The sequence below is a fragment of the Lutjanus erythropterus genome, chromosome 14 (genome assembly GCF_056507025.1).
Source record: "Lutjanus erythropterus isolate fLutEry1 chromosome 14, fLutEry1.hap2, whole genome shotgun sequence".
Lineage (NCBI taxonomy): Eukaryota > Metazoa > Chordata > Actinopteri > Lutjaniformes > Lutjanidae > Lutjanus > Lutjanus erythropterus.
Window position 1 is genome coordinate 7,502,200 of NC_139330.1, and position 19,806 is coordinate 7,522,005.

Here is a 19,806-nt window from a genome sequence, read left to right on the forward strand (position 1 = left end):
TATAATCAGGCTGTAACACTTTTTAAATCATTTTAATAAACAAGTTATTAGACAGTTTTCATACATCAACGTGTGCTCACTATTTGGCAAGAACCAATTACCTCTTACTGCTAATTAATCTTACTGGTGAGTTCAGATATACCTGACTTAAGCAGAGGGGCCTAAGAAATTAAGCCAACAGGGATGTCTCACTAATGCAAGAGTCTGCCATTCAGTGTAATTAATCCCAAATCAACACATCAAATACAGCAGCTATGATCCCTGCAGTTTTGCATTTTTAGCAATAATAAATATGCATCATATGTGAGTTCTATTACTTATGTCTTAGCAATAAGTCAGAGCTGAGCGTTGGTTTCTCATGGGACACAAAAATCTCCTGGGTGAAAGTCCTGTGCTTTTTTGTCCCAGCGATCTGCCTTACCTTCTCCATATGTGGAGTTTCTCACTCTTTATACGACAGTGCACTGCTACCTACAGCTTAAAGCAAAGAGTACTGACCAAGCTGCTGTATTTGACGCACTGGGAGTGAGAACAAGCTGCCCCAAACATATTTGAGTTATATTGTCCATAACCATTCAAATTATCCATAAACATAAAACCTGTGAGTCATTATATGAGAATACCAATTAAGAATCAAAGGACCGTCAGTAAATATCAGTGTTTAATGGAACCCCTTCTCGTTTCATATAGGTTTTACTTTTAATTACATAAATATAAAAGTACAATCATTGGTATAAATGTGCAACTTGCAAACAGAATGAATTTGCATACATTAACTGGATGTTACACCACGATGCAAGCAACATGAGACACACACCAATGATGTCGATGTGGAGAGAGCCAAAGGTCAGCATAACTGTGGATCACAGACACCTCATGGATCTGACCGTGGTCGGTGACTCCGTATCATCCGTCTTCATAGGGAGGAAACAACAGGCACACATGTCGGGCGGATGTGGAAATCAAGCTCCGGATCAAAGCCAACAATGTGACTCTTGTTAAAGATCAGAAGCAGCCAAGCAGTGCAGTAATAAATCACTCTGTTACGGAGCCACTCGGCTGTTTACCTGCCCGCCGGTACCAGCCATTTCCAGTGTGCTCCTGCCAAATTAATGTACATTTTGTTCCTGAAACGAGCGGCTTTAACAGTCTCAAAATACAAAAGAGTTCACGCACTCCTCCTCAGAGGAAAACTGCAGCGGGCACAGTGTTATGTATCATACTGTGATCACAGAGAAATAATAGCTTTTCTGAATAAATGATAATGCCATTAGCACCATCAACAGCCTTCAAGACTAACACTAACAGCATCTCCAGTCTCTGCTTATTTCAAACAAATTGTTTTATTATGGGGGTTGTAATAGCTGTGGAGCATGACATTTTAATGGTGCTGTTTTGCAGTCAAAGTACCGTTGACTACGGAGCAGACTTCCAGTGTGATTACAGTACAATATGTGCTAAATGGAATAAACACTGGCAGTGTTTAACAATTTCCGGTTAAATTAACGCTGACAACTTTACTCCAAATCATGCAGCGCTGTGATCCAAGCAATGTTCACCCATGTCTTGTACTAACAGAGTGGGCTTGAAAATTTTGCATCATTTCAGTCTAATTTTGGGTTTGATGAGAACAAGAGAGGAATTAATTACACTAAAAAGAAAAGTCTGCGATATCACATTTAAGAGTCATTTCTGCTGATAACAAATACAAACATACAGTAAATCCTAAGACCGCCTGTCTCCTCTTACAGAAGATACAGAGGACAGTGGGGGGAGTTAAAACCATTGCAATCAATGGAGATCAATTTTGCAAAATGCAAAAGGATTGTATAGTACAACACACGAGTTCTACACACTAAAATCTTGTCAATAAGGAACCTTTTTGTAATATGCAAGGACTAAAGTAAGGCAATTGATTTCAAGCCACGCATGCATTTTAGGTGAGCAAACATTTCTCTAAATACTATATTCAGTGTCTTAAAAGCTTGATGTGTTTCAGGCTTAAGGAAAATACATTTTAATGGATATTATATTAAGTCAAATACCTTCTGGGGGGGGGGGGGGGGGGGCTTATGTTTAGGGAAGCATTTAAGATAACATACCACAGTCCTTTAATTCTCATTTCCAGTCCTTTACACACTGGTTTGGACACACAGATGCATACATACACACATGCTCCTTGTCAAAAGTAAGACATATTACAGCAGGGGAACAGCATTGAATTCAAACTACAATATATCATTTGCTACGGCATGCCCACACTCCTGCTTTATGTCCCAGGGTTTGACACTTTTCTATGTCAGTGATAACAGTGTGGCAACACACGAACCTCCCCTGACACTGCCAGCTTCATAGCACATCACCGACATACAGAAATCTCCTGAGCCGCTCAGTTGGAGGTTGTTGAAGGAAATGCAGGTATTCGCTCTCTTGCTTGGAGTTAGATGAGACCATTGATACCACTCTACTGTTTACAGTGTAAACATGACGCCACAGCCAGCAGCTGGTTTTTGTTAGCTTTGCATAAAGAATGGAAACAGCTTGCTAGCCACAAAAGTAGTTGTTTTACCTCTCCTGTTTTCATAAAAATCTAATTAGCGAGTTTCAGATGCGCTTGTAAATAGATTTTATTTCTTTGGGACAGAACCAGCAGCTAGTTAGCTTAGCATTGAGTAAACATTGAAAAGAGAGGGAAACACCAAGCCTGACTCTAAAACTCTCCAGTTAAATGTTTTATGGGGGTTTATGTGCAAGACTTCTTGGCCAGCAGCAGCTGCAAGGTAACCTGCAGAAACCCTGTCAGGAACGGTTAAAGCCTCAGGAAATAAGTCTCAGTAAAAATAAAGAGTTTCTCATTAAGTGTCCACGAAGATCTGAGTGTAAAATACACATCAAAAGTAATAGAGAACCTAGTGCAAATAACAGCACATTTACTGTGTAGGTGTGGCTGATCATGTTTTAACTGACATGTCCTTCAGGGGTACAGACATGGACATACTGCTGTGGACAGGGTCAGCTGCAAAAGATATATTAACCAAGTAAAAAATGGAATATCTAAAAAAAAAACAATCTCAGAAATATCATATGACTCTGAATGATCCTTGGTGCATCACTGGTTCAAGTAGAGGTCAGAGGTCACAGTCAAAAGAAGCGGAACCAAGAAAACTAAAGAAATAGTTTCAGTGGTAGTTTTAATTTCCTTGACCTGTAAGTTTACATTTATACAGCTAATTTTGCCCATCATTAATACTGAAAATGGGGAAACAACTAGCCTGACTCTGTCCAAAGGACATCTAAAGCTCCCTAATTAACGCAGTATATCTTGTTTGTTAAATCCAATCACCGATTTGTAAAAATGACATGTTGTGGTTTTACAGATGGCTAGCTTTGGTCTTTATGCTAAGCTGAGCTAACCTGCTCCAGCTACATATTTAGCCTAACATACAGACGTCAGAGCAGTATCAATCTTCTCATCTAATCCTCTATAAGAAAGCGATCATGTGCATTTCCCAAAATGTCAAACTACTCTTTAAAGGAGAAATATGTAATATATTTACTGTATTAAATCATCAAACGACAACAACCCACAGCCAGTACATTCTCCTTTGAAATTTCCATTCTTGTCCAGAATAATAGTTTGCCTGTTTCATGTTTTTTAGAGTTCAAATGAATGTTTAATGTTCGCTGAATGTTTCTGTTTATGAGTCATAAGAAATCATCAATTATCATTTAGAAGGAGTTGATTTTTATAAATGTTAAATTGAGCGATGTGTTAATGGAGTCAGTCAGGCAGTAAGAGGCAATCACTGAACTCAAACTCCAGAGTGTGTCGTTTCAGAGCAGTGCGCTTTTGCTTTTACGATAATGGGTGTAATTTCACATTGACAGTTGACAGTTATAAACAATTGATCACCTTGCAGTGTAGGACTCGTCGTCACCTGCCTGAGCTTTGAGTCTAAGGAGGAGATGAAGCCATATATCATATATTAAGAAGGGATTCAACCTATATATATCAATATATCGTCTATGGCTCCACTTTCTGGGCTTCCTTTTTGAATGCTGGGGACTTACATATTTCTCCTTTAACACCTGGAAAACATTGTGTTCGCTTTATAACTCTAATATTCGTGTTTTTGAAGGGTAGTTAAGTTCTGAATGCTGCGTCTGGTCAATCTGCTGACTGCGTGAGAGACGTGACAGTGAGACTTCTTCAATCATTCACATGTAGATATTTGAAATCTATATGTAGAAAAATAGACTTGAAAGAGTCCTCTGTTTTATATACAGCTATCTCGTATGGCTTTACCATAATGGCATGCAGGAAAAACTAAGACAAGCCTGAAGATTTTAACTACCTGAGTCATTTTTCTCTATTCCTCTTGGTGAGACTGGGGAGTAAAAGGAAATTATTCAGATCTATGCACGAACAGGATGAAAATCAGCTAAGGATAGATCCAGATCCAATTCACGCCTTATTGTAAAAGCGCTTTTTAAGACATTCCAACGCTATATATATGTACATTTATGGCATGTCTCATCGTATTCACAGTGTAAGGGGGTGATGAGCGTGAGGAGAGAGCTGAGAACTGCGAGATGGAAAAAAAAAGGAAGCAGGAGGGTTTTTGGTGCAGTGTGTGTGAAGCGAATGCAGAGATGACAGAGAGAAAAAGATGAGCAACCTGGGAGGATATTAGATGTTGAAGATGGACGCCAGGAACCCTTGGCTGAGAGAGTCCGTTGATTTGGACTGGGCATGAATTTGGATATAAAGGGAGTCATTTAACACCACCTACTCTACTTCCACCGCTATCACCAGTTCTCCTTCCTCCATCACGTCTCCTGGACAGTTAACGTCTCCTCCCTTTGTTTTGTCTCTTAGCGCAAACACCATCGCACTGCTTTAAATCACCGACGTCTAGGAAGAGAGAGTTGCCGGCAACGAGGCCGAGCATCGATCGTGCGGCCTGACAGGGCAGCACCGTATCCTCTGCAAACACCCTCCATCCATTAAACCTTGGCTACACGTTTACACTGAAATCAAGAGGCAGATCAACCTCTACAGGGTTTTGGATCACGCTTTGTTTTACAGAGGGAGGCATGTATCTGCACAGAAAACAGAAAAAATCAAAAGATAAATCAATGCAATTGAGAGAATCCTTCAGGGTTTTGTTTTCCAGTCCAGCAGCTGAGATTGACCCGGCTACTTTCAATCTGCCTCATTTAGCAAAATGTGCCTACGGGATAAAACCATCCATATTTCACCTCTTTCTCTACCGCCCTCTTTACATTTCACTTCAAACAACTTATCATTTATTCTGTCGTACAAATACACAAGCCTACATTCTGCATTAAAAGAGTAATTAATACAATGCAAGCCTTTATCGTTTGTTTACAGCAGACAGCTGTAAGCTTGAAAAAGAAGCAGCGAGTTGGAAGGTGCCTCCTTTTACCCTTCAAGTCAAAGTCTTTGGCCGCCGAAGCATTTTCTGAGCTGATAAGACATCCAGTTGCTCTCTCAAGTGAAATGGATTTTTATTCTTCAATGCTGCTCTTTTCTCCATCGTGAGCTACGGGAAATTACTCTTTATAGCCTGTTAGTGTGGCACTCTGTCAAAAATGCCCCTCGCTACTGCCCCGTCGAAATCAGCTACATCACAGCCATGCTTAGCCTAAAGGGACAGTTCACCCCCAAAAATCAAAAGATGCATGTTTTTTGTCCTGTCTGCAGTGATATTTATTCATCTAGATTGTTTTGGTGTGAGTTGCAGAGTTTTGGAGATATCAGCCGTAGAGATGTCTGCCTTCTTGAATACAGTGGGACTAGATGGTGCTTGGCTTTGCATTTTAATTTACACTGATACGTTTGAAAAACTCACCAGACGATGCTGTGAGCAGAGGTATCTAAGCTCGGCCAGACCGTCGGAGCAGCTGACAATCAGCTTGCCAGACAACTCCAAAATATTAGTATTACTGAGGCACTTATAAATCTACCTGGGACTGGGCCAGGCTCCAGATTCAATGACTGATAAAGTCTTTGTTCACTTAGGAAACAATTGTGTCTCGACACACTAGAAGCAGGGGTTTGATCCCTTTTGTTTTGTTTTTAATCAAGTAAAGTTCAAGAAAAAAGCTTTTATTCCCAGCTAATAATTAGTCTTTGGAAAGTAATTATAAACTCCTCCTTCTGTCCTCTTTTGGTTATATTTGTATTTAAGTCTTTGTTAACAAATAACTTTATTTACCATTTACAACCAGTTTATAACAGTGGATTCCCTTTTCCTGGAGCCCCATTACATATTCTCATTTTATTTAAGATAAGGCAGACATCTCTGTGGTCGATATAACCACAGCTTTGCAGCACACACCAAAACAATCCAGATGGATAAATAGCGCTACAGGCCAGGCGAAAAATACGTATTTTTCGATTTTGGTGTGCCTTTTTAACTTTGCCTTGCACGCTTTCCCTCAGAAATGAAATTAATCACCTGAGGGTAAGACGTGACCCATGTCAAGAAAGAAAATGGGGTTTACACAATCAATGGAAGGTCTTGAAATGGTGCAAAAATGCATGAGAGGTATAATGCATAGATCAGTATGTGCTATATCATTCATTGATTACACTTCAGTATGTACATTCAAATAAAGTGGCAAAGCCAACAAACAATGCACTCTATGCTTCCCTTGGCTCCTTTACAGCACAACATTTCAGTCGTGTAGGTCTGATATATTGAGAGTGTATAGCAGACTAATTCCTCTTCAAACTAACACTGATGTTTTAGAGACTTTCAGTGATTTGTTCTGGGTTGAGTTTGAGGTTAATGAAATGGGTCGAAGGTGGTCCCCACGCTTCCAGATCAACTTTTTTTTGTTCTCTCTTCATGCCATCATCAAGTCATCACTAAAACCATCCTCATCATTACCTGTATTTTCACCACAGGCTTGTAATTCCAACCAAAAGTATCCAAAAAGTCACATGTATCATGCACAACAGTAACATTGGGAATCCTTTCCCAAAGCCTTGTATCTTAGCTATGGCGATCATCCTCAGGGTTTGAGCTCCCACACTTTGTTTGCTGTCTCGCTGAGTCTACCTGGAGTTACTTGTCTCTGCCAGCCTGTTGTTCATGATACCAAGGGCGCCAACGCCCCCAGAGAAACCATTATGGCGTGAGCTGCCACAGACTGTCCTGGGATATCCGTTAGCCGACTCCGATAGCTGCTTCTGCATGAGTGCCAGCGACACCTTGTTAGAGGCTGCCAAGTCTTTCATAGAGATCATCTCCCCTGATAGTCTGCGTCCCTCAGTGTCACTATCGCAAGGTCCATCTGAGTTGGGCGCCTGGCCAAAGCGTCCCTGGCGACCCTTGGAGCCCGGGCGGATGGCGTTGCGTCTTCCCAGGAGGGCGTTCGCTTTATTGCAGCGCTGGCAAAACAAGCAGCTCATTTTCTCCAGCATCCAGTTGAGCACCTGCTTGATGACAATAGAGATGACATTGAAGAGCGAGTAGATGCAGCACACGCCCATCAGCATGAAGAGGAAGTTGGCCACCCTGTAGAGGCTTTGGTACTCGTAAGCTGCGCTCTGGCTGCTGACGTAGTCCCCGAAGCCGATGGTGCTGAAGGTTACGAAGCAGAAGTAGAGGGAGTCTAAGTACCCCCAGCCCTCCACGGGGGTGTACATGGCTGACGCACAGCAGGAGATGGTGATGGCTGACAGGCCGAGGATCAGCATCACATGGTACACCGAGGGCTTCCAGCCGGGGAGGGAGTAGGCCGAGAAGTCGTGGCGAATGCCCGGCGGGAGCAGGCCGCTGTTCCTGATTCGCCGCTCCCTCACAGCCTTCATCACCACGGCCAGCAGTGTGATGATGCGCTCCAGGAAGAGGTTAAAGAAGAGGATGGTTGCGGCGCAGCCTAGAAGCCCGTAGAAAATCAGGAACACTTTGCCTGCAACCGTCACAGGTGTTGTCATCCCAAAACCTGCAGAGACACAAGAGAGATCCCATTTATTCTCTCCAACTGGAAGACATACATGCCAACCCTCCAAATTTATCCAGGAGACTCCTGTTTTTCATTGCCCTCTTTCATTGTTAATGCAGATAACTGTAATTTATCAGGATAGTACAGTATTTCTGTCAAGCAGTGGAAACGTGCTATCATGTTTTTACAAGTCCAGTCACTATCTGTCAACACTGCACTGATGATTGTCGGCTAATGTTTCTGTTATGATGATCACACCTTTTTTTAAATTAATAAAACTGCTCATACTACTCATTTTTGAGTAACACAATGTAACTCAGTATTCCTGAATGTGATGTGACAAATCTATTTGTTTCAAAACCATTCCTATTTTGAGGTCTCAAGGTTTGTAAGTAAGTACAAAGTCAGCCTGCTGTCACCTGAAGAATATATCAACAATTAAATGAATTATATCTCAGACGGATTTGGAAAAGCTTGCATTTATCTTCAGTTGACTTAACTATTGTTCCTGTGATGATTTGTTAGTAATTTCCTGTTTCATTTTGTAGTTCTTTCCCTCCTTCTTGCTTCTGTTGTCTTTACTTCCTGTCTTTGCCCAGCCCCAGCCGACCCCCCCCCCCATCACTGATTATTTTCACCTGCTTGTGATTGTCCTCACCTATGTCTTGTTATCCTCCCCTTCTCTAGTGTATTTAATTTTGTGTCTTTCTCTTCTTAGGTGTCAGTTCATCTTACGTCAAGCTACTTTGTGTTTCCCTCTGTGTTTTGTTTGGATTTATCCCTCCTTGTTGAACTATATTTTGTTCTGTTTTTGCCTGGGGACACTTGTACCTGTTTTCAGCTCCAGTTAAAGCGTAAGCTCTTTGTTATTGAATCATTCTGATCCTTATCAGCCGAACCCTCTCTGCATTTTTCAGCGCATCTTTGTGTGTCTGTTTCTACTGCTTGTGACAGGAGAGAAAGATACACTAAGGAGGGGGAGGATAACAAGATCCAAGCGAGGCCAAGGTGAAGGAGCAGGTGAAATTCATTAGTGATAAAAAAAAAAGACAAAGGCAGGAAGTCAAGACAACAGTAACAAGAGGGAAGGAAAGAACTACAAATAAAACAGGAAATGACCAACAAAAACCATAAACCAACACTGTCTTTACAGGTCTCTTTAAAAAATCAACCAGACAACTGCAGCTGATTCAGAACGCTGACGGTCGTGTCCTCATGAACACTAAAAAAAAAAGTGGATCACACTCCAGTTCTGAGATCTTAACACTGGTTTCCTTTCTGCCAAATAAATAGAAATACTCCTGCTGGTTTATGAAGAAACTGGATGGTTTAGGCTTCTGCAATGTTATGAATCATCCAGACCTCTCACGTTGTGTGGGACATGTCTAATTTCTGTCCCAAAAGTCACAACTGAACATGATTCAGCATTCAGTTTTTATGCACCACATATATTTGTGACTCCCAGAAAACTATAAGACTGCTGCAACTCTCTGTTATTTTAAAACAAGGCTGAAGGCAGCCTTTTATTATATGAGGCTTTTGATTAATGTCTTACACTGCACTTTAACTTTTTCTATTTAAGTCTTTTAATTGTGTTGAAATGTATTTTTATAGCCTATTCCTTTATGATCCTTTGACATTTTGTCTTAATGCTTTTTATGTTTTATGCAAAGCATTTTGAATTGCCTTGTTGTTGAAATGTGCTATACAAATAAACTCGTCTTGTCCTGGCTGACGGAGGCCAAAAACAGAATTTCACTCATAAGATGTCTTCAGTTTCATGGCAAGAAATTATGTTGTGAGACAAGGGAAGCGATGCGTGACAGCAAACTCGAAATGAGGTTTTTAAATGAGGCTTAAATCATGTGTCTAAACATTTGTGTCATTAATGAAAAATGATGTAAAAGGGGGGATTGAGTTGAGTACACTGTGCAGGAAATACTGCATAATCATTTGTGTTGATGCTGATACAAGACTAAGCTTTGCCTGGGAGATGAGTGTGTGTAAAATCATAGTGAAGGACAGATAGAAAGTGACTATGGAATAATTGAAAAAAACAAAACAAAACAGTGTTTTGCTTGGCAAATGAAGTTGCATGTTAAGAAAAATAAGGGGGTGATAACACAATGGGCCATAATGTGAAAGCAGCATTACATTTATTAGCTGTAAAACAAAATAAAATAAAAGTTTGCCATCTGGAAGGACCTTTACTTGAACTTTATGTGATTCAAAAGAAGAATAATGTTCATGCACATTATCTTTTACTGGATGCATAAATTCTAATGGGTCTAGCTTTATAAATAATTGAGGAAATCATTCAGTTCACTGACAGTTAAAGGAACAACATGTAACAGTTGTGACTACTGCTGTCCAAATACCAAGTGTTAAATAGACTGAATCCCTATTTAATATACAGTTTCTACAGTCTCTCCCCAACAGATGCAAGGAAGCTCAGGCAGGCTGCACCAACACTGCAGATGAGCACAACACTGTAATTAGACAAGTCTTCCACTGCAAGTTGTTTATAACCGTCAGTCATCTGTCAATGTAAACCTAAGCCTATTATCCTGAAAACAGAAGCTCACTGCTCTGAAAACACACACGCTTGATTTAACCGTTACAAAAATCTACTCCTTATAAAAGATTATTAATCATTTCGTACAACTCATAAACTTATTTGACGAACATTCAGCATTAATTTGAAATCTAATTAATGTGACATTGGCCAACTAAAATAGTTATTTTGGCCTGGAATGGATGCGGCCGTAGCGTTGATGTCAGTGGTCAACTTAGCATGTTTCCCCAATCTCTGATGGCACATCATGGTCATTTTATGATAAATTGCAGTAAATATATTACAGTTTTTTCCTTTAAGATATTATTATAGTGTATAAACTTGTGCAAAAAAAACAAAGACATAAAAATTACACTGAGGGGAGGAGGATGCCAGGAAGAAGCTTAGGTAAGTCCTCTGAGTATTTTTGCTCTTGGCTGTGTGGTTTGGCTTCCTGCTATCTTCTGATTTCTTAGTCAATTAGACTGAGTGTTCAAGCTGAGGAGGGGGTTACGAGAGGAGAGAAGAGGAGGAGATGAGAGCATGTTTATGGATTCTGCTGCATGTTGAAGAGGCACTTCTCAATCTCAGGGAGCGTCACAGGTGCAGCTCAGACTGTGCCGCTCAGATGTTAACATTAGCTCTTGGTATTTGAGCAAAGTATTGTTTCTTCTATAAAATCAAACCATGTCATAAATTCTGCCAGAGTTACAACAGCAAGAAGGCTACCACATTCACTAAAGAGGTGTAAAAATAATTAAGATAAGAACATTAAGCTCAATATTGAGGGAAAGAAAATGAAAGTATAATTTATACCAGTGATTTCCAACCTTTTGGTTTTTGACGCCTTAAAATGGAGAAACATCTACTCATTATAGGTAATGACCAAAGTGAAATTACCAGTTCAACCAGACAGGGACTTTTCACTCTTGCACTTCACTTCAAATGATTTTTATTGCCATAAAAGGTTAAATCATCACCGTCCATAGCCATGATAGTAGGTCTGTGACGCTGCACTTTTACTTTAGAAACCAGACAAACTAACTGGACATAATAACAAAGCACTAATAAGGTCCCTAAAACCCCAAAAGGGAGACAGGTTGCCTCTACTGAGGAGGCTACCGGAAACACAAAGAAAACACACAAATGCTGTCCCTCCATGAAGGCAGTAAATTGGCCATACCTGGCCCACTGGCCCCGGCTTGCAGCCTGCAAACTCTCGTCAATGATTGCTGATTGAGTGCAGCTGCCACCAATCAGTCACTGCAGCTGCAAGAGTGGGAGGGCAGTACCTGAACAGGAGAGCTCAAGAGGAACACAGTACTGTGGTACGTAACACTGATGTAATGTTTCTCATGTTCCCCATCTTAGTTTAGCATGTTTGCATGCTAACAGCACAGCTGAGGCTGATGGGAATGTTATTAGTTTTGTAGGTGTTTGGTCAGAAACCAGGTGGTGTTTTGAGGGCAAAATGACCAAAATGTACCCCACGTATTAACCTACCACCCCCCTCCCCATTCTCTCGTAGCAGAAAGAGTGTGGGGCAGAGGGGTTGCTCAGTTGAATATGTTTGTCTAGTCTGCCTGACTCACTGATTCTTTATCTGACTGAAGGTTGTGACAGTTTGGATCTATGGTTCTGACCTTGGCTCTGAAACATCAGTAGTCCAACTGAGCTGTGTGCTGATAAATCCCTGACGCCGTCCATGGTGCTGAAGTAGTAGATGGATTTGTGCCTTTTTCTCTCAGTCCTGAACTTCTGTGAGATTCATCTCTGCACTATAATATTCCTTAAACTATGTAAAGTTTTAATTCTATACATACATACATGACATTAGGTGAGAGGCGAGGTACACTGAGTACATGTGACCAGTTCATCACAAGGCTGACACAAAGAGACAAAAAACCAATCACACTCCCAATATGCACAATTTAAAGTCTACAATCAACCTTGGACTGTGGAAGGAACCCGGAGCTGCAGGAGAGAACCCACGCAGACACAGGGAGAACATGCAAACTCACACAGAAGAGCCCTTCCTCTTTCTTTACTAATGCCAAACAACATTTGGCAAGCAGCTATATTGCTGATTTAATATTTACGAGCAAAATAATCCAAGAACTAATTTGAAAAATTACATCAGCACAGCAAGACACCACTTTAAAGCAGAAAGGTAACACATTTTAAAATGAGATAATGGCCTGAAACGAGGGAGAGACTCCACTAATTCTCGCCATCTGGCAACTGCACCAAAGGCAAAAGCTGGGGTTTACTTTGAAGGATCTTTTTTATTTTTATTTTTTTTTTTACATTATAGAATTTGCATCTGTATTGGGAAATGTGTGTGTACAAAGTACAGATTAAAAATTCATTCAGAAGTCTTTGTGTAATTCTGTGCTGCAATAATAATGTGTGGTTGTCACAAAATCCCAAGGCACACCTGGACCTGCCTCACGGCAGCCACTGCTCCATACAGCAGTGTCACCAACATGATCAAAGTGACAAGTAGCAGTTGTAGAAGAACGAGAGGATAATAGAGACACACTGCTGCCTGTGGCATTCCTATAATATTTCTATTATCATTCGGTGGCATCTGTGCTGCTAAAAAAAAAAGGCTCCCATTGGACCGCCCCCCCTGCTAAAAATTAACAAATGACCAACTGTCATAAACCAGTGGACTGGACAAATTGAAAATTGACCTGACGATGGCACTGGATGAAAAAGTCAGAGGATCAACAAGTTTGTTTTATTCATCCTGAGGGGGACATGGATGTCTGTAACAAATTTCATCAATCCATCCACTTGTTGAGGCACGACAAATATAAACCTTTTAAATTTCTTCTGGGAGCCATTTAAGGGAAAATTCAACACTTTTCATGTGGGTGTCCAGTCAGCGTTGATAGTAAATGTAGTCAATTGAAGCTACTATATTGACCCAGAAAACCTGCTTCTTTTCCTGCTTGCAGAGCCATGTAGCAGTACCTATATTTACCAGGATGCATTGCAGGCAAGCTTGTGACTCCCACACCCATGTTACCATGGTATCACCACCCTAACAAAAACATAACATTAGGTGACAAAATACACATCTATTGACTTCACTAGATACACTAGGAAGAACAACAGATTTTACGGCAGAGGTACTCTCATTCATTTCCCATTCAGTGTAGCAGCACTAAAGGATTTATGGACTACATTTACCATCAACACTGACACGACATCCACATGAAGGGAGCCAGAATTTCCCTTTATTACCTGAACAAACTTTCTAATAATTGCTGAGATGTTTCAAGCTCAACCAGAATGGTACACTGACTGACAGATCGATATTGTCACCACTACAGCGAGCTAAAAAGCACAAAGTACACTCAAGTCATAAAAAATCAACATAATTTTGCATAACATGAATATTGTTCTTGGTAGTCCCTCCAGATTCCTCTCAGGACCCATTTGTGGGTTATCCCGTTCGGGCTTATGTCGTAATTAATTTTCTGAGCACAAAACATCAATCAGTCATATTCCAAAACATCTAACATGTAGAAAGCACACAATGTGTCGACCCAGGAGAGCATATTTCAAAAAAACACAGCAGCAGTGCCCTCTTAGATGCCCCCATAGTAAATAAAACATAATAAATTGCCCTTTAGGGTGCCCTTCCAGTGGAAAAAATAATAAGGTGCCCTCTAGGGTGCCTGTCTAGTGGGTAAAACATGAAAAAGTGCCCACTAGGATGTGTTTCTAGTGGATGAAACATGGAAAAGTGCCCTCTAGGCTGTCCTTCTAGTGGATAGAACATGGAAACACACCCTCTTAAGTGCCTTTATGGATAAATCATGAAAAACTGACCTTCTAGTGGATAAAGCATGAAAATGCCTTCTCTTGGGGTCCCTTCAAGTGGAGAAAATGCAGTGATACATGTGCTATATAGGCCGCCCCACTTGAAAATGACCTTTGAGCACTTCCAAATAGCTAAATAATTAATATTTTCAAGCACACTTTTATTACAGAGGTGTAGTTGTTGTATGCAATAATACTATTTTGATTGAAACCATGGATTGGAACTCATTTACAATAGATGCAGCACGACTTTCTGTGTGCCGGCGCTCCCCCACATGCAGCTGGTACCTTCTTTATGTTATTTTTTTCTCCTGTCCCACACACAGCTTGAGTCCGCCACTGACTGTATGTAATGTTGAAGCTTCAGGCAGCAAATGAACATTTGCATTTTTACCTCTTACACACATACTTCTTGTAACTATTTACGTTTAATATCTCTATGCAAATTTTCTGCTCTTATTTTATGGTTATTTTTATGCAAACACACAAAATGTTCATACTTCTCTCCCAGGGCAGAAGCGACCACACACATGTACACACACTTTCATGTACACACACACACACACACACACAATGTCATGCCCCTTATCCCATGAACAGCAGATGGTATATTTGTCAACAAATAAAATCGTGCTGAAAGATCAAGCAGTTCACTTCCAGGCCAAGGTTAATTGATTTTTCCATCATGCCCATCCTCCATTTCAGTCTTCTCAGAGCATTAGAGCACGCTTTCTCTCTCTTTTTCACCAACCCGCCTGTAACCATCTTTGTCAGGTAATAAATGACATCAATATCAAGACAATACTTCCTTTATGATACCCAAAATGGCTTTTTTGACCTTATCTCTCACACTGAAAACCACTCTCCTGTGGGTTTGCTGTTGATATGGCGGGTCATTTAGATCAACACTGATTGATACAGATTGTTTTATAGAGACAAGAAGGAACACAACCCTGGTGTGTCCACATGTATACACACCTCACTCAACACAAGAAAGGGTTCACCAACGGTTCTTTTTCATCCAAATAACCCTTTTTGAAAGAAAGAGATCTTCAATGATTGTTGAAATCCTTGAAAAACTCTACTCTCTTACTCTTTGTCTTGTCATGAGTTGTTTGTACCATAATATAGAGGGATTCTCGGTAAAACCAGCTGGATGATGATGATTGATGATGATGATTTTCAGTGGAACCACCTAGATAAATCCTTTGGAAGATAAAAGGGTTCTTGGTAGAATGCCTTAGCTGGCTTCTGTAAAACCCTTGCAATAAAGACCTTGGAATACTAAAGGATTCTTGGTAGAACATCCTGGTTGAGTGCTAGATAATATGGTTAATTGATTTCCTTTTATTTTCGTGTCATGCACAAAAAAGTGCCCAACTCTCATGGGTTTATAAGACACCAAATACCAAACATTTTCCTTTCAATACAAAATTACAGTCCATTTCATAACTCCGACCTAAACAGAATACTCTGCTGTCTCTCCTGAGCTTGACAAATAAAATCTGCAACAAAAAAGGCTCCCTTTCCAAAGCACAGCTCAAGCTTTTCATACTAATCCGGCCAAAAGAAGTCAGCATAAACACAGGGCAGTCACAGGCAGGACAGCAAAACAAAAAACGAATCTCATTTTCACTTTCACTGAGCTCACTCCTCCTCTGGAGTGGCATTAAACCAGACCAGTGGTAATGTTCCTGAATGTAACTGTGCACATAACGATCTTCGCTCTTTGTTTAAGTTCCACTTCACATAAGGTTCCACATCACAGCACCATCTTCATCTAATCTGTGGAAGATAAAAGGGTTCTCGGTTGAACTCCCTGGGTGCGTTCTAGATGAAACCCTTGAAATCTAAGAGTTTTTAGTAGAATCTCCTTGGTGGGTTCTTGATAAAACCCCAACAATCTAGAGATACTTGTTGAGTGTTGCAGGTTTTGTTCTTGGTAGAACCCCTTGGGTGGGTTCTTCTTAGCATCCTTAGAAATTGAAGAGGTTCTAGATAGAACCCCTGGACAAGGTTCTGAGTGGAACCACTACACCCTAGAAGAGTTCTCTGTAGAACCTCTCACAGGGGGTTCTGTGTGACATCAGGTGATTGTAGGTACGACCCCTTATATTGAGTTTTAGGTAGACCTCCAAGGATTCGGTACCTTTATTAAAAGATTCTACCAGGAACCAAAAAGGGTTTTCCTACGGGAATGAGGTGAACTCTCCATGGTTCTAGTTAGCACCTTTATTTCTAAGAGTGTGTGGTGATAAAGTTCAGTAGCAGACAGTGAAGCACCCCTGGGTGACAGGAAGGTGAGGGGCAGTGATCACCCAAATTAAGTCCTTCGGTGAAATCCTATTTCAGTGTCTCATTGTTAATTAATTAGCAGCTCAAGTCTTTTTTAACCCAACTGAATAATAGGGAAAACAGATTACATCTTCTCCGTGCGCGTAGAGACAGTCGTCTGCACCGTCTCTCATTACCAAGTAAATTACCTAAGAGAGGAAAAGGCACCAGGCATCGATTCAGTGTAGCATTTCAGAGCCATTACTCCAGACTACTGTGTCAGGATGCATTAGGGAAAACAGAACAATAATAGAAAGCAAAGGACAGGCGACCTGAAACCAAACGCTCTCTGACTTTACTCACAGAGACTTTAGACTTTAGAGGAAAAAGTTCAACCCAAAATCAAAAATAGGTATTTTTCCTCCAGCCTGTAGTGCCTGTAGAGATGTCTGCCTTGTCTCCAGTATAATAAAAGCACAAGGCACTTGGCTTCAGTGTGAATTTTGTCAACACAAATTTTAATGGTAACTGACTGACTAACTAAATGACAAAAATGTTGACAACAAAATCCCTGTTCATCGTGCCCTGATGAGTAAAGATGAGTTGAAATAATTGGCTCTGATTAAAAGGACAACCTAAGTAGTTAATCATCTCAAAGCACTAGAATTACAGCCCCGCAGTTGTATTACTCCGCCAACCACTCAAGTTTACATCCATGTGTGTCCAGACTCATTATAAAGTGTGTGGTGAAGATTTTAAACTAAGTAAAAACATATTAAGTGTATTAAGCATATTTTTTATTAGCAAAACTGAAGTTATCGTGTATGATTGCAGAGAATAATTTCCAGTGAGAAACATGCTGTCTTCACTTAGACACTATTTTTACAGCAGAGGACTTGATGATGATGTCACTGTGAAGCTGACCTTTGACCTTTTGGATATAAAATGTCAGCATGACATCATTTGATCCAATTAGACATTTTGTCATATCTTGAGTGGCCATGACCTTTGACCTTTTCTTTCTAACTCTTATCAGTCACCCCCATTTGCACTTGCTTATACTTTCCTGGACTCGTCAGCTGTCCTTTGTTGTTCTGTGTTTTCTTCCCAGTAAGTTCATTAAAGTTTCCCTTTTTGTTCTTTCACGCCTGTGTCTTGTGTCTCTGCATTTTTGGGGTCAATACTGAACCGACAAAAGACGGTAATCAAAAAACAAAAACAAAACATCATCCAAAAGGTACCTGAGAGAACGGCAGGCGCACAGGAGAGACACAGAGACACTGGGGAGAAGACGCTGATGACCTGACAACTGACTATATACACAAAGGGCTAATTAGGGGCAGGTGGAATAGGAAATCAAAAGGGCCGGAAAGAAAAGACAGACAAGATGGGCAGACACACAAAACAAAAGCAAAGGCAAAACAAACCCCCTAACTATGACAGGTCTGCTCTTCGATGAAATACAAATGGTAGAACATGGAAGAGAGAAACTGAAGCTGATCCCTTTTTTGATATTGATCATATTGACACCAGAATCAATCTTCAAAAACAAAACCGGAAGTATCGATATTTTGGGATTGATCCGCCCACCCCTTTTTTAAATGTGGTGGGTTTTGTGAGTGCTTTTTAGTTTTATTATACAACACTAGAGAGAGGGCATCAACAATTGGGGGTCCAAAGAGTTACTCATGCAGAGGATGAGGCCAACACACCTAACATTAGCCATGCTACAACTGCTGCTGACTTAGCAGCTGCTGCTAATCACAGCTGCTCCGTTTCTCAAGTCCATTACATGAAAAACACTGAGGACCCCTGATCTAGATGGATAAATGGCACTACAGGTGGGAGCAAAAATATGGACTTTTGATTTTGGGATGAACTTTCCCTTTAATGCTAATTTAATTGTGTCGACTGAGGTCGGCAGTCCGGACCAGAGATCCCGCTGCTGCTGACCTTGGCGAGCACTCTCTAATCTTTCCACTCTGTCCGAGCCAAAATGAGTCATTTAATTCTGCGGAAACTTCATAAGGCAGGAAATCATATGTGTGCTAATCAAATTAAATCACAGCCCTGGGAGAATATTTATTCATTAACATTAAATAAAGTATTCTCAAATCAACATAGAAATGATGTTATGCTTTAATGGCTAATGATGCTTGCACACATAATTACACACCAGAGATTCAACCAGGAGGAACGTGATGGAAATGGTGCCATTAGTATCCATTAATTACCATTTGACAGTTTTAAGAGAAGAAAAGAAGATGCTCTGATGGTTATCAGACTGTGGGGACTTTAAACAGGGGGACCAATGAAAACAGATCATTAGTGCGCTGTAGTGATTTCACTTTTTAGGTCAGCTTTTATCACCGGTGGTCAATTTTAAATCTCTTGTGCTCAGCAGCAGCTGGAGAGTTGACACAGCTGAGACAGAGCAGCTCTCATTACAGTCCGATTGCAAATTACAATGCCTCATTAAGTTGTGTAGTACAATCGGGATCTAAACAAATAGCTCAAATGACAGTAAGTGTTGTAAATAGAAGTATTGATGCTACTACACTTACAAGACCACTTGCCTGTGAGAACTAATCAATCATCGCATTTTAAACCACTCTGAGTGAAGGAGATTTGTAAAAAAAAAAAAAAAAAAACCTCTGACACTCAACAGGTATCTCATTATCTGGAGAGTCTGCAGTACAAAGGAGTTAACAGCATAAATCTATAAAGTACACTGTTCAGACTCTCCTCAGCTGGAGTGAAATATCGCCTGGTAAGATACGCTGAATTGCTCTCCAGCAGTATGTATATCGAAACAACGGAGCAGAAGAAATGATTTCCCAATAAGCATATAAACATATCATCACAGCAGAGTTATAGTAGCAGATTCTAACCCATTTTCATAACTGGAAATGCTCCACGCGACTGGCAATACTCTGCTTTTGTTATTGTCAACAAATCCCATAACAAGAGCAAAAACTCTCTGTGTTTCTCAGTACGTTACAAGTTTCCAATCTGTTTGTTGTACTCAGCCCAAGGTTTGTAAGTTCTCCTCACTGAAGACTTCTTCAGATCTCTAAAGGAGCAATATGCAACAACTGAGCATCCAAAAATGAGTACTGCAGTCCAAATAGCAAGTTAGTGCCATAGACTGTTTATGAAATAGA

At 40.5% G+C, this 19,806-nt stretch overlaps 1 protein-coding gene across 1 annotated transcript in view; it reads right to left on the reverse strand.

The window, feature by feature from the left end:
* Positions 1 to 6,407: 6,407 nt before the first annotated feature.
* Positions 6,408 to 19,806, reverse strand: part of kcnk12 (potassium channel, subfamily K, member 12) — a 34,641-nt gene continuing 21,242 nt past the window's right edge. Inside the window, exon 2 of the mRNA XM_084735959.1 lies at positions 6,408 to 7,980. Coding sequence (XP_084592085.1) covers positions 7,088 to 7,980 — 893 coding nt within the window. The 3' untranslated portion in view covers positions 6,408 to 7,087. The remainder of the gene's footprint in view (positions 7,981 to 19,806) is intronic.